The sequence below is a fragment of the Sander vitreus genome, chromosome 21 (genome assembly GCF_031162955.1).
Source record: "Sander vitreus isolate 19-12246 chromosome 21, sanVit1, whole genome shotgun sequence".
Classification (NCBI taxonomy): domain Eukaryota; kingdom Metazoa; phylum Chordata; class Actinopteri; order Perciformes; family Percidae; genus Sander; species Sander vitreus.
In genome coordinates, this window is record NC_135875.1 from 8,404,006 (window position 1) to 8,418,720 (window position 14,715).

General features: G+C 44.1%; 1 protein-coding gene across 1 annotated transcript; it reads left to right on the top strand.

The window, feature by feature from the left end:
* Window positions 1–383: 383 nt before the first annotated feature.
* On the top strand, window positions 384–11,399 carry synpo2lb (synaptopodin 2-like b). The gene is made up of 5 exons (XM_078279447.1): window positions 384–485; window positions 3,350–3,501; window positions 3,616–3,903; window positions 4,069–4,457; window positions 8,650–11,399. Exons 1-5 carry the CDS (start codon window positions 384–386, stop codon window positions 11,397–11,399), a joined length of 3,681 nt encoding a protein of 1,226 aa, XP_078135573.1.
* Window positions 11,400–14,715: the final 3,316 nt, after the last annotated feature.

Genomic DNA, 14,715 nt, shown 5'->3' on the forward strand with positions numbered 1-14,715 from the left:
AAACATCCCATCCTGTACAGAGTGTTTGAGAGTGACATGGCAAGTGTTGAATACGAGAGAGGATGAACACACGAACACACACACACACACACACACACACACACACACACACACACACACACACACACACACACACAGTAAAAAGCTTGTACCCCTTCTCACCCTGCCCACCCTCCGACACAGCATTCCAGTATAAGCAGATGAAAGCCAGCCACCCCCTGTCTCCTCATGGTTGGAGTGATTTTCCGTGGTCACCGACAGGAGCGGGAGGCAGAAGCCTCACACTCAATCATTGATACTCGCAGAGTGTGAGGAACGGAAGAAGGGGAGAGCAACTGAGATACAGTCACACACACACGGCAGGCTGTGAGCAGGGAGCAGGGATGGTAGCTGAGGAGATTGTTGTCTCCCTCTCAGGGGGTTCCCCGTGGGGCTTCAGACTGCAGGGAGGAGCAGAGCAGCAAAAACCTCTACAGGTGGCCAAGGTATGGTGAAACTCATAAGCATGTGTGCATACAGTATGTTGAAGAAAAGACTTACTGCCAAGGTGGTAACATGAGTAGATGGATTTAATAGAGGCTTCAGCTGTTACTTGCAGCTTGAGGCCTTGATGGTCAGTCCTGTGGTTTGTTGTGTTTGTAATTCAAGCTTTGGCCGTGAAGTTTATAGTCAACATAAAATCTGAATAAATTAATCAGTAGCTCATTGCGTTGGTGTCGCTATGAGTTTAAATCTCCGTAGCTTCTGGGTATTTCTAGGGGTGTGATAAAGTGCTCATGTGAGTGTAATCGTCTAGCTTTTTCACACACAAGCAAGTCACTACATGTGCTTTCACTTGTAGTTTGTTCACAGCTAGTTTTTGAAGGGCAATCATTTCCTTAGTTCAGAGAGCATCATTGAATTGGCAAGGGAATATTTGTAGTAAAAGGCTTATAATCAGGATATCAAGCAGGATGTTGTTTCACGTCTGTATCTAAGTAATAGTTACTCAGAAAAATGCCACTTTTCTACAGTTACTTGAGTAGTTATGGGATTGATCTTAACTCGGGTTTCATCACTGCATCCTGATGGCGATCGTACAGTATCAGAGACTTGTAGGGGTTTCTTTTGAATAGGGTAGTGTACAGTGCATACGTGTGCATACATTCTATGTTACTTTTCTGTATGTGCACAACTACACACACTTATTGCATGTCTGTGTAGTTGTGCATATGAATGTGTCTACTGTGAACACACACAGTCGACAATGAACTTGTTTCAGATTTGTCATTGTCACTTATACATAATAATCTAACTTTAAGCCCGGGAGGAAGTATTCTTTTTTCCAGTTTGGTTTGGCAAGCTTTTTGTGTCTGTATTTATATTTGTTGACAGTACAGAATGTTGTCTCTAATAAGAAAATCTATTCTGGAGAGGAGGAATGCGACCTCGCTCACACTGATGTTAAAAGTTGGCCGGTCACTCATAAGCCATCATAACTTCTGACACAAAATGGAGGTGGAGTGGCTATGGAACCGAAGGCCTCTTTTTTTATCCAGGAATTTCAAGCAGATAAGGTCACCTTTGATGAGAGTTTGATCAGTGTGTGCTTCCTCTTGTGTGTGTGTGTGTGTGTGTGTGTGTGTGTGTGTGTGTGTGTGTGTGTGTGTGTGTGTGTGGTTGGGCATACCTCAGATAAGCCCGGTTGGGAATGGAACACAAACTAGAGGATCAGAATAGCTCATTTAAGAGGAGCTGGAAGCTGAGCATGGAAAAAGGCCTCTTGTTCACACACAGAGCCTCACACACTCATACACTATCCTGTCTTGTGTTCTCTTATTGTAAGTATTTTTTTCTGTCTTTCCCACCACAGTAGCGCCTGTCTTTCTTCGTCTCTTTAGGTATGTGGTCGATTCTCCTGCAAGGTTTTATTTTGGGTATGTGAGGAACATATGGTGAATGACAGGCATCCAGACCGGTGATGCAGCTGTTCAAACCCCCTCTTTCATGATGTTCACTTGTGCTCTGTATATACATTTTTTCTGAATGGGAAAGTACGAGATAGCTTGTCCTTGCATGTGTTTGTGTGGCGCCGCACTAGGATTATTGGGTCAAGAGATACTGATAAAAGCAAATACTGTGTTCTCTTAACAGTCCAAGTAGGTGTAGGGACACACTTTCCTCCTCTCAACATTTTGTACAGTGATAAGCTGTGTGTATTAGTGTGTATATGTGAGGAGACAGAGGTGAGGGCCTTATCTTCTTCTTATAAAGGAAACTGCAATCTAGTGGACAGGAATACTAGCCTTCCCATCTATCACCCACCACCCCACAGACATACTTCCTGAAGAATCCTATGACATCATCATCTCTTAGCGACGTCCAGGGAACAGCTGCATGACTTCACGAGTTATTCTGATACGGGGACATGGATGTCTGGCAGTAGAGGAGAGCCGCCTGTTGCTGAACACTGCTCATTGGATATTGAGCTTTAAATCCTTGAACGATCTGATTGACTCACACGATACAATCTGTAGGATTTACAGGGTGAAGAGGGATAATGTAATGCAAGCGGGTCATTATTAGCTGTGACAGGGTGACGCAGGACCCCGACCAAAGTGGAGGGTTCCTTCATCGGCCTGAAAAGGTTTAATTTGCAATACATTATTTGCTTATTACACAGCTACTTACTAAATAAATCAAGAATTTGCGACAAAAAATTGATTTTAGAAAGATTTTATTGATTTAAAAAATGGTTGTCCAGAGTCTCTGATCAGAACTGTGTCCATAGCAACGGTAACACACTGAAGAATGCCGTAATTGACCAATCAGAAAAGAGCACTCAACAAAGCCGTGTAACAAACTAAAGTCTATTTGTAAACAATCTGGTAATTTTTCGATAACATTAAATATTCATGATTAAATAAGCAACAGCCAGGTTAAAGTTTAGGAAAAAAAATACTTATTTAATATTTATTAGGAGTTTAACACTAAAGAAATGTGTTAATATGCTTCATCAGGATTGATCAGTTTCAATTGACAGTGGACTGGCATCATTAGCAAACAAACCCACAACTGTCATCAAATTTAATATTATTTATTAAAATATTGCTGAATCCTAACTGGGGTCAGTGAGAAGATCACATACCTATTCTGAAATCTCTCGTGAACTGAAATATTGTGTTCAAACTTTGGCAGAAAATAGTTGTTTAATGTAGAAAACCATCACTCATAGTAAAACGCTGATAAGAAAATGTGTATTTAGGCCCTTTAAAGCCACCATGAATATGTATGTCATTATAGCATTTTCTATGTGCTTTTACCACAGCTTAAAGTAATAATGTGTTATTAACCCCTTTCCTCTCTGCAGGTACGCAGGCGCAGCAAAGCATGCAAGGCTGGACTGAAGGAGCATGACGAGCTGGTTGCCATTGGCGACCATATGTGTGCAGAGCTCAGTCATGCTCAGGCCATGGGGCTCATAGATACACCGAGCGCTACACTCAACCTGAGGGTTAAAAGGTCAGAGCACTGACACCCATACAGAACATCACACAGTCTTTGTTACATGAGGCGATATTAAACAATTTGATGCATGTTTTATATTTTCACAACTAGTCATCTGTATGTTTCCAGGGCCCCTTCTGATTTCCACTCCTCATCTGCATCGCCCCGCTCCTTTATGAGGGTCCTGTCTCCCCCCGTGGGCCCCTTGCCCTCTCACCGTTCCTCCATCCTCTCCCCCACTGGGATACCCAGGGGCATCACTTCCCCTCCAGACAGCGAGGCTTACTACGGAGAGACAGACAGTGACGCAGACACGCAGTCACTCACGCACCGTCGGCAGCGCCGCACACCTCCTCACGCACGCTCACCTGCGCGCTATGACAAGCAAGAAGAGGAGGAGACCTCAGAGATGAGCGGGTAAAACATGGAAACCTCCTGTTCTCAATGTACTATATCATGGAAGGTTTCTTTTTACCAGTCTTTCCCAAAAGCTGCAACATCATACTGGGGTCTCCTGTCCATATTCTATCCAAACTCCACTGCCGTGTTATAATCTTTGATGTGTTCTGTGTTTCCTCTGAGGTATGAGAGCGCCACAGATGCAGTGGTTTCCATGCAGGGGCAGTGGGACGGTCAGTGTCTTCCTGGTGTCCCTCGCAGAGAGCTCATCTTCCAGCCACTCCAGACTGAGTGGACCACTCCAGCACACACCCCACACACTCCGACCCCTCACACACTCACACCGACCCCTGATCAGGGCTTGATGGAGGCGGAGGGAGAAGGGGACAGTGGCTTCCAAGAGGCGGGGGGCTGCATCGGGCTGGCCTGCCCACCGCTCGTGTCTCCTGAACGGGCGAAAGAGGCTCTGATGTCAGGCTCTGGTAAACATCTGGTGCCCATGGTGGGACCACAGCAGACCCCAGTCAGCAGTGAGCTCTCCACCACCTACATGGACAAAGCACGACAAGCTAGTGAGTATACATCTCCCTACAAAACTGAACTACACTGTTACAAGTAGGCTAAATAATCTGGAGATTACAAAATGGTTTACAAGGAAAAATACTTACATACAAAGTCATATATGCATACAATGAGAGGAAATAAACCATACAAACATACTGTTATTAACACGTTATTTTTTATAACATGTTAATTCTATATATGCCAGTCTGCGTGCACATGAGTACAGACATGCGATTAAAAGAGAATACTCTTTTAAATCTAGGATTGCTATGTGTAGCAGTTTAAGCATTACTACCTGATTGCCGACACACTATAAGTACTGAAATCAAATAATGATGATAAATAATCATGGTTGTATGGTACTAAGTCAGTTTGACTTATTGTGAAATAAGTTAAAGGATGATGGTAAAATCCCTTCCAACATTTTTATTCTCTTGTGTAAATCCAAAGAAAACATAAATATGCCGCAAGAAACACCAGAAAGGTCATGACAAAAAGTTTAAATGTCCTGTTTGAGGAATAAAGCAACAAGGTTTATGGAAAAATAGTTTAATAGTTTATGGAAATAGTCCTAATTTTGAAAACCGCACCATTCAGATATGTTAGAGGCTACCATGATCTCATTTGTGTATGGTTAATATACCGCTTTATCACAGTTATTTTGAAAATAATGTATAATTGAGTTACAGTTCTAATTATAGTCCTTTACAGCATACTATGAATGTGTATATCACTTCCACCCATAACATTTCCAAACAATAATTGTTGCTAAATACAGTTTGGATCTTGGATGTGAGTTTGTTTAGTTGGATTCAAACTTTTTTGTCTATCAAGTTTGAGAATGACACACAAGCTACTAACCAAAAACAGGAACATATGTTGTTTCTCATGGTGAAGCAACTATTTCAGTCTTGACCACAGTGTTTTTGCCTTTTAATTTAAATTCCAAAGATTTTCTTGGTTTCTCCGAGGGCATCAGATGTGAAGTCTTAAAAGCTTATCAATAGCTAGATCACCCTCTAGTGGTGGTTTTCTATAACTGGAGCATCCAGTTACATTTACAGGCTTGTGGTGATGGAGTGAGATATACCAGACACCTGCAGAGGTATTCCACCTCCCCCCTCCTCCTCTCTTCTGTCCCCTGAAACAGCAGTCCATCTCTCCTGTCAGTATTCGGAGCATTTGCCTCACTGACTGTATTTATAGGCATTCAAGCTTCTGATAGACAGACTCTGACTCAAAGGCCACACAGCTGAATATGTGATGTATGAGTGTTAGCATGATTGTGTGTGTATGTGAAAGTTGTGGTGTGTGTGTTTCTTACCCTGTGTGCACAGTAGGCTAGGTACCAGTAAAATGTCTTTGATTCTGGTGCTGAAACGAATAGTCGATTTGTCGATTAGTCAATCAACAAAAAATGAATCAAGTTAATTAATCAAGGTATCGGCTAAGAGAGATGCCAAACATTTGCTGGTTCCAGCTTCTCTAATGTGAGAATGTACTATTTTTCTCTGCTTTGTATTATTGTAAATGAAATATCTTTGTGTTTTGAACTGTTGGTCAGACAGAAAAGTCATTCTGAAATTGTCGTCTTTGTAGGTGGAACGGTATGATGTGCATTTTTCAACAGATTTTGGCATTTTATAGGATAAACAATTAATTTACAAACGTAGACAAAGGTGTGCAAGATGAATTTTGGGTCAGGAAATGATGACTGAGATAGGAAATGAGAATATTAAAACTGCCACCTAAAAAAAAGTGTTTGCTAGTTTTGCTTTTTTTCTTTGGGCCTCAAAAAAGTAAATAGCAAATAGACGTTGCTTTGTATTAATGGGTCAGAAGCAAAAGATTGGGAACAACTGGCTGAAAGTGAAAAGATGCAAAAATTGAATCAATCTTCTCAGTTAACTCTTGACAAGAAAGCGAATAAGAGTATTTCACCAAATGTTGAACTATTCCTTTTTTTTATTAACCTTGTTTGGTTAACCTATTATTTCAACAAGGCAATAATGATCGCAGCTGATCAAACTGAATAGCTATGTAGTGACAGAGTTGTGACTTCACATGAGCAAATGTTGCAGTAATGAGGGGCTGAATGACTTGGATTAGGGCTTTACCATAGGACGAATGATGAGGTGTCCGGGGACCTGTCCTTTCTCACGTTACACACACACACACACACACACACACACACACACACACACACACACACATTGCTTTTGGCTTTGGGTGTGGGATTGTTAGCTCTGCTGCTATATAGTTGTGTGTCAGTGTGTGCAGTGGTTGTTAGGTATGAAGTGTCAGCAGCAGAGAATGGCACATCAGTAAAGAGTTACGACCTAGCTTTCCTCTATAAACTATAATTGGCTTTATGAACTCATGCAAACACACATACATACAAACTCAGTGACACCACTGTCTAAATATCCTCCAGTGAGGGGTCTTCCTGTCCTGTGTGTGTGTGTGTGTGTGTGTGTGTGTGTGTGTGTGTGTGTGTGTGTGTGTGTGTGTGTGTGTGTGTGTGTGTGTGTGAGACAGAGACTGGACAGGTGTTTGATGCCTGTCAGACAGACAGGAATAGGGGGTTGACATCATGCATTGGTTTGGGTTGCTGAACACAGACAAAGGTCTTTACATGGGCTGTGCCCCGAGAGAAGAGCTGGAAGACACTAAACAGTTCCCCACTCAGAGCAGAACTGGAGTCTGTGAGGGTGTGTGTGGGAGGGTCTGAGGGATTTTAAGGACACACACACACACACACACACACACACACACACACACACACACACACACACACACACACACACACACACATACACACACACTCACTTTAGTGAGATGCGGGACCTCACATCTCCTTCAGGTTCAGACGTAGATGGACACACAGTCACACACACCGTGTACGCAGGTAAGACATTAAAACCCTTTTATGTACACACACTTCATTTACACATGGATTTTCTGACATTACAAGTAATTTTCTTTTTCATATTAAGAGGAACTACTTAATGTTTATGCTATGTCAGCACCTTAGAAAGTTGATCATTACATAATGTCAAGGTTATTTGTCATTGTTGTGCTCAGTAGACTTGACACATGATCCTGATTTAGACGTGAGGATAACTTACTCTAACTGTGCATCTTATTTTGTGGGTTTACGCTGAATAGAAGGATCATATAAGCCGATGTGTCTATACTGTGACGCTTTATCAACTTAATGAAGCTATGTTGCTTGTTGTTGGCCGAAAACATAATGCAAAAAATTTAAATAATGGAACAAAAAGTTACAAAATATAGTTATGTTTAGGTCTGCTAGTGGGATGACAAAGCCAGTCTGTGGGTAGGTCCAGACTGAAATATCTCAACAACTATTAGATGGATAGGGAGGAAATTTGGTGCAGATATTATGACTTTGGTGACTTTTCCTTTCCTGCCACCATGAGGTTCATATTTGTGGTTTTGAGTGAAATGTCTCGAAAGTTATAAGGATTGTCATACGATTTGGTTCAGACATTCATGTTCCCATTATGATGAACTGTGTTGTTTGTGTTTAGTGCTAATTAGCAAATGCTAATATGCTAAACTAAAATGTGTTAGCATATAGCTCCCTTCACCGCTCTGCACAAGTCTAACAGAGCCATTAGTATTGCTGTAGACTGTTGTTCTCCTATAAACCTTGTTATGTCAAGTCTTTGCAACAGTAATATCTGAACTTTGCAACTGGAATATCAAGTTTGATATTGGGATTGTGTGAGCTTGACCGTATAAAAGTTACATACAATGTGAATGTGTGTGCACAGAGGCTACATCAGACTATAGTTATGTAGTGAGGATTTTCATGTAAGGTGAGCCAGGGTACTAAAAAGACTCAAATAGCCTTGGACTAAGCAGTGACACACACACACACACACACACACACGGGCACACACGGGCACAAACAAGCATTTGTGCAGGAGAGACACTCTAATCTAAACTTCCAGGGGTGTGTGACTTAACTTTGGAAAGCAGCAGGAATTCTTTGTTCTAAATCCACAACACACACTCCTGTCTGTCACTGGTAATCCTCATAGCTGCTCCTCACTGTGATAATACCGTATAAATCAGCCACTGCTCGTCGGTGAGCCGGTTCTCTCCTTTGTTTCCTCTCTCTTTCAGCACATTTATTTTGGTCTCTCTTTCTTTCCCCTTCCTGTCTTTCAGAGTTGCATCGTGGGGAGAGTGTGGTGGAGAAACAGGTGAAAGAAGCTCGTACTAAATGCCGATCCATTGCCTCCTTGCTGACTGATGCTCCCAACCCGAACTCGAAAGGGGTGCTTATGTTCAAGAAACGCCGGCAGAGGGCCAAGAAGTACACGCTGACCTGCTTTGGCAAAGCTGAGGAAGCTAGAGGAGGCGAGACAGAAGGAGACACAGGAGGGGAGACAGAAGAGGAAGGAGGAAGCTCCATCCTGAGTGGCTCAGAAGTTGATGAAGAGGGATTCTCAGCATCTTTTGACCCTACGTGGGATACCGGGTATCTAGACGTGCTGGACAGGAAAAGCTCTGCCTGCCCGTCAACCACACCAAGTACTCCAACAACGCCAACAACCAAGCACAGCTCGGGGCTGGACATCTCAGCCTATCATACTCCAGGACTTGTGAGCTCTGTCAATCAAAGCCCAGGGTTGGAGGTCTCAGGGTTGGAGAGCTCAGCCTATCAGGGCTCAAGGCTGGAGAGCAGCGTTACGAAGCAGCTAATCAGTAACCACACTGCGCACATGTCTCCTGCAGCTGTGGCTCTGACCAATGGGGGGTTGGTAGCTGTAAGTCGGGCTAGTGTTGTTCTGAGCTCGCCCTCTCAGACATCCCTTCCAAGTCAAAATGGGCAACATGGCAACCCTAATTCTAGTCCTTACCCTAATCTTAGTCCTAGCCCAATCACAGACTTAGATCATCAATTGAATCCAGGTGTTCTAAACCGCACTGCACGCCCCTTCACCCCAGGCCCTGCCTCTTCTCGTGCATCTGTAACGTCTGTGATGTTTCGCCCTCCCCAACCCAAACCCACACCCACAGCCATGACCATGGCGACCAAACCTGTGGCGGCTGTCTCCATGGTGACCATCCAACCTACTCACCATCCATCAGGGCCAGATGCAAGGAGAGCGGTGTCTAGCACCTCTCTGTACATCCCTCCAAGAAATAACAACAGCAACAACACTCCCCCCTCTGCTAACTCTCCCCCCTCAGCTCTCTCGCCTCCCTCCTCTATGTCTTCTGCACCTTTCTCCAAGCCGGCCGCAAATCCACTCACATTTTCCCCTCAGCCCGCAGTGTATGCTTCCACCTCCATCCCGTTCTCTCCTTCCGCAGCTCAAAGTACCCTGTTCTGTCCATCACCTGCTCAACCCTTCTCTGCTCCAGCTCTACAGCCATTTCCTTGTCCTCCTGCTCCTACTTATCCACCTCCCTCCACCTGCATTCCTGCTTCTCCCATCTCCCCACCACATCCCCCTGATCCGACTCAGGCCTCCTTCCATGCCCAGCCCACCCCTCCTCCTTGTCCTCCTCCCACCCAACCTTCTCCATCTCCAGCTGCCCACCCCTACATCAACATGACAGGTGCAGTGACTCCTGGCCCCTATGCTGCCATGGCAACTGCCTCACCACCCCAGCCTCCGGGTGCCGATTCGTTGGGGACACGAGAGGAGCGCATCTCGGTCCCTGCCGCTCGCACAGGCATCCTGCACGATGCCCGTCGCCGTGGTAACAAGAAGCCAATGTTCTGTGCAGTCCAGAACAAAGATGTTAATCCAAACCCGGACCTGCTGTCGATGGTCCAGAACATGGATGACCACTTTGTGAGAACCCCAGGTGCTGAAACAGGAGCTACACCCAGTGGTGAGACCGGACATGAATCGGGGCCTGAGGAGGACTGGCTGAGACTGGGGGCAGAGGCCTGCAACTTCATGCAAGCTCAGCGGAGATCCAGGCCACCTCCTGTAGCTCCCAAACCCCAAACCCCTCAGGTGCCACAGCTGGCGGGGAAGGGAGGTGAGCTGTTTGCCCGGAGGCAGAACAGGATGGATCGGTACATTGTGGAGCGATCCCCCTCTGTTGCTGCAGCACCTTACTCTTCTGCCCAGACAAGGGAGTCCTCACCTACGCCTTCTCTCCCTTCTACTTGGAAGTACTCGTCCAGCATCCGTGCTCCTCCTCCCATCAGCTACAACCCCCTTCTCTCCCCCTCCTGCCCTCTGAAGGCCCAAAAGAAGCCTGAGATCACAAAGTCTGGACCAGCTGGATCTAAAGGGCAGAAAGCAGGCCTCAAGGCTGTGGACATTATGAGCCACCAGCCCTACCAGCTCAACTCTTCTTTGTTCAGCTATGGGGGTGGGGTTCCCATGGACACCTCCACCTATCAGCAGCAGAAAGGATTGACAAGTCCTCAGAAGACAGCACGAGTATATGAGGTAAAGCGCTTCTCCACGCCCCCGCCGACATCCACAGGGCCCGCTCTCAAAGTTATTGCACCTCGATCAGCTACGACACTCGGAGAACCCCTGTGGCGCTCTGATGTCACATCTCTTCCACCTACAGTTGGCCCCGCCCCCTACCAACCCTATCAGCCTCAAACCCAACCCTACCAACCTCAGTGGGCCACCTCCCCTCTATCTCCCCCACCTCCCCCTGCCCCTACGGCTCCACTTCCTCAGCTCCCCACCTTCTCCGCTGCTCCGGCTCCAAATCCACTCCAGTCTCCTACTTTCTCCCACCTTCAGCCCTCCAACAGTGCACAGACCAACAGGCAGTTTAAGAGTGCCCCAGATCTGAGTCCAGTGGGCCCCGCTGGTGCCTCTCGGCCTGCATCCAGCAGCACGCAACCTAACAGGGTCCCCAGGCCCAGGTTCAGCACTTCCAACCTGGGTCTTCAGCCTTGCGTCTGGCGCCCTGGATCCACTATGCACTGAACAGACTCTGGTCTGGACATAATAAGCCGTGGCTCTTTGGGAATATAGAGCAACATTTTTTTTTTTAAATAGGTCCATGTGTTTTTGGTACTGTAACAATGTTATTCAGGGCTGCAGCTTGGGGTTTTACCAGACACATTTTATCATAAGATCTGTTTGGATTAGCCACCCATAAAGCACATTTTATCACTTACATTTAATCTTGTTGACTAATTTATCCGATGCATTTGGCTGTAGTTAGTAGGGACACTGTGTTCTGCAAAGGAAATGTAGTGTGCAAACCTGAGAAAAGTAAAAAAAAAGAAATGGACATCAACGGCAGATTGAAAGGACAGAAAGAGATGCTGGGTGAAACTAAAATAAAGTTCTGTAAATATTGTATTGAATGATGAAGTTTAAACATAAAGAAGAATAGAGGATGTGAAAAGCCAAGATTGTTGGGAGAGAGATTTGGTTGAAGATGGTAAAGAGTTTAAAAGGAAAGCACTGATGAAGTGACATAACAGAAACAATGTCTGATGAGGTGTAAAAGATGCAGATTTGACTCATAACTTCACAATCTGTAAACATTCTACAGTACCTGTTGCCATCCTGCATTATCGTTTCAGAGACGGTGCTTTACTAACATATTTGAGTACTGTAATTCCCCCTCTGTTATATATATTCTAAGGATTTGTGTTTGAGTGTCTTTTTTTGCAGTTGCACTCTGCAGCAGTGTGTGCTTTGTTTTCTGTAGTTTTTCATAGGGTGAAGAGCACAGCTGCCATTAAGAAGGGAAGCCTTACAGTAGCTTTGATTTCAGATCTGTTGATTTGGAACAAGAGATGTATTACATGTCGGTTTAGCTGTTTTCCACAGAGACATGCGGCTGAATAAAAATAGACATGACTCACCCCAGCTGTCACTCTGTTTCTGCTTGTGTCACCCGCTCCCACACCGGGCCCCAGTATTTCCTCCTCCTGTTAGTTTTTACCCTTTTTTCTCTTTCAGGCATTTACCAACTGATCTAAAAGCTAATTTGATCTCTCTGGATTTAAGTAGTTTAGAGATCAAATACACAGTCTTTATAAGTGATATTAGCTATCAAGGTTGTTTTTTAGACTTTCACCACATGGAGGCACTGTAGGATCTGTCATCCAGACATGTTGCACCATTACAGTTTATGGTTTCCTCCCTTGTCTCATCACCTATTTTACATTCAAAGCAACTGTAATAAACCTGGCAGGGTTTCCATTTAACTACATTTTTATACTTTTAATTAGATTTTCTAGTTCCCTTTTTTACAGATAGAGAACTGTAAACAGAGAGGATATTTGAACTTTGAAGAACTAAAAATAATTTCAAACATGCATCCCTTTTCTAATTCTTCTATTTAGATTTATCATTACAGTTGAAAATGTCCTTGTAGGCAAACATTTCACAGCAGGAGAGCCACCTGATGGCTTTGGAGCTATGAAACCCAACCATGGCCACAGAAAGGGATCTAACTTCTAACCCTTGACTGGGATCAGGTGACAGACGCTGCTAACTTCAGCTGCTAACTTCAGCTGCTAACTTCAGTCCTGTTCATGTCCACTGGTAAGCTTAGCTGCTGTGCTAGTGGAAGATACAACACACACACACACACACACACACACACACACACACACACACACACACACGCACGCACGTGCACGCACGCGCGCGCGCACGCACGCACACACACACACACACACACACACACAAATCATTTCTACAAACTAGGTCACTGGATTTTAGAAATACATTAAAGCTGTAACTGCACTTATAATAATGACAGAAGTGGCTCTTTCAACTCCTGGCCAAATTACCAAATTAGTTCTACAATTCTCCCTCTCTTTCTCTCTCTCATTCAATTGCACACACACACACACACACACACACACACACACACACACACACACACACACACACACACACACACACAGACCATTTGACCTACCGGTATTTTTGAGCTGTTAATCTCCAGCTATTTGGCCCAGTGCTTAACGCTTAATTCTGATGGCTTTTTTACAGTGTGATCGAGAGTGGAGGGGAAGCGCTGCTCCCTTGTACATCCTGTCTCCTCCCGCTGTTCTGCCAAAGAGGCTCTTTCCTCTCACGGTGTTTCTGGGTCAACTGATACGAGTGTTTGGGGTCAAGGGTCAGGGTTTAGGAGGAGGTCAGAAAATGGAAAATAATGGTCGTTCTCCCTCTCATGTGGATCGATCATTTTAGAGTTATTATTTTGGAAAGAATAAGTTTCTTTATTGTTCTATAATGCATCATTAACTGATCTGTATATGTAATCTGTATTACTAAACGGGGATTTGTAATAACCAGCCATTTTGGATATACACCTTCTAACTAGGAGTTATATTCCCATATGGATTTATAATTCAGCTACACACACACCTGTATCAAGGCCACCTGGCCTGTCTAATTTTAGGACTTTCATACTGCAGGGGTGATTTTTATCCCTGCTTGTGACATAGCCCCAAGGATGGTAATCTTACTGCCAACTGTCCAGCTCTTTTGTCCAGACTAAAATATCACGACAGCTATTAGATGCCATTACTGTAAATATGAACAGACATTTGTGTTCCCCTAAGGATGAATCCTACAGATTTTGGTGATCCTCTGGTTTTCATCAAGTGCCACCAGCAGGTAAACGTTTTGCAGAAACACATATATTCATGTTCCCCTTTAGGATGAATTGTAAGGACTTTGGTGATCCCTTAGATCATTTTGTCATGTGTCTAATACTTTGGTTTAAAATAAATACCTGCAAAACTAAAGACATCCCCATTAGCCTCAGGTGTACTTTTGTTTAGAGCTAAATAGCAAATGCTAACATACTAACATGCTAATATGCAGATATGGAGCAACATTCATTTGGAGTCATGTTTCTGGCCGCCTGATGATTTTAAGTTCAATATTCACACAGTCTTTTATCTCTGTTTTTTCGTCTCTACTAACTCCTGAGCGACCCCTTTCACATTGTCAGTTGATACATTGTTATTAAAAAATAAAGATTATAGTCACTTTAAAAATAAATTTTCTTGTCAGTGTCATCATCCAACCCACTGAAGAAACTCGTGCTATTCCAGATGATCAATCCTTCCCAGTTGGCTGAACTAATCTTTGTTACTTTACAAAACTGTGAAAGGGACACAGCAGAGAAATATAGAGCCTTTATAGCTTTTTTTCCACGATTACACAAAAGTCAACAAACCAACGTGACTTACAGAAGCTACTAGTTAAATCTAAAAAAGCAGGGTACTGACGAGGAACGTTGACCGACATGATGATGCATGTA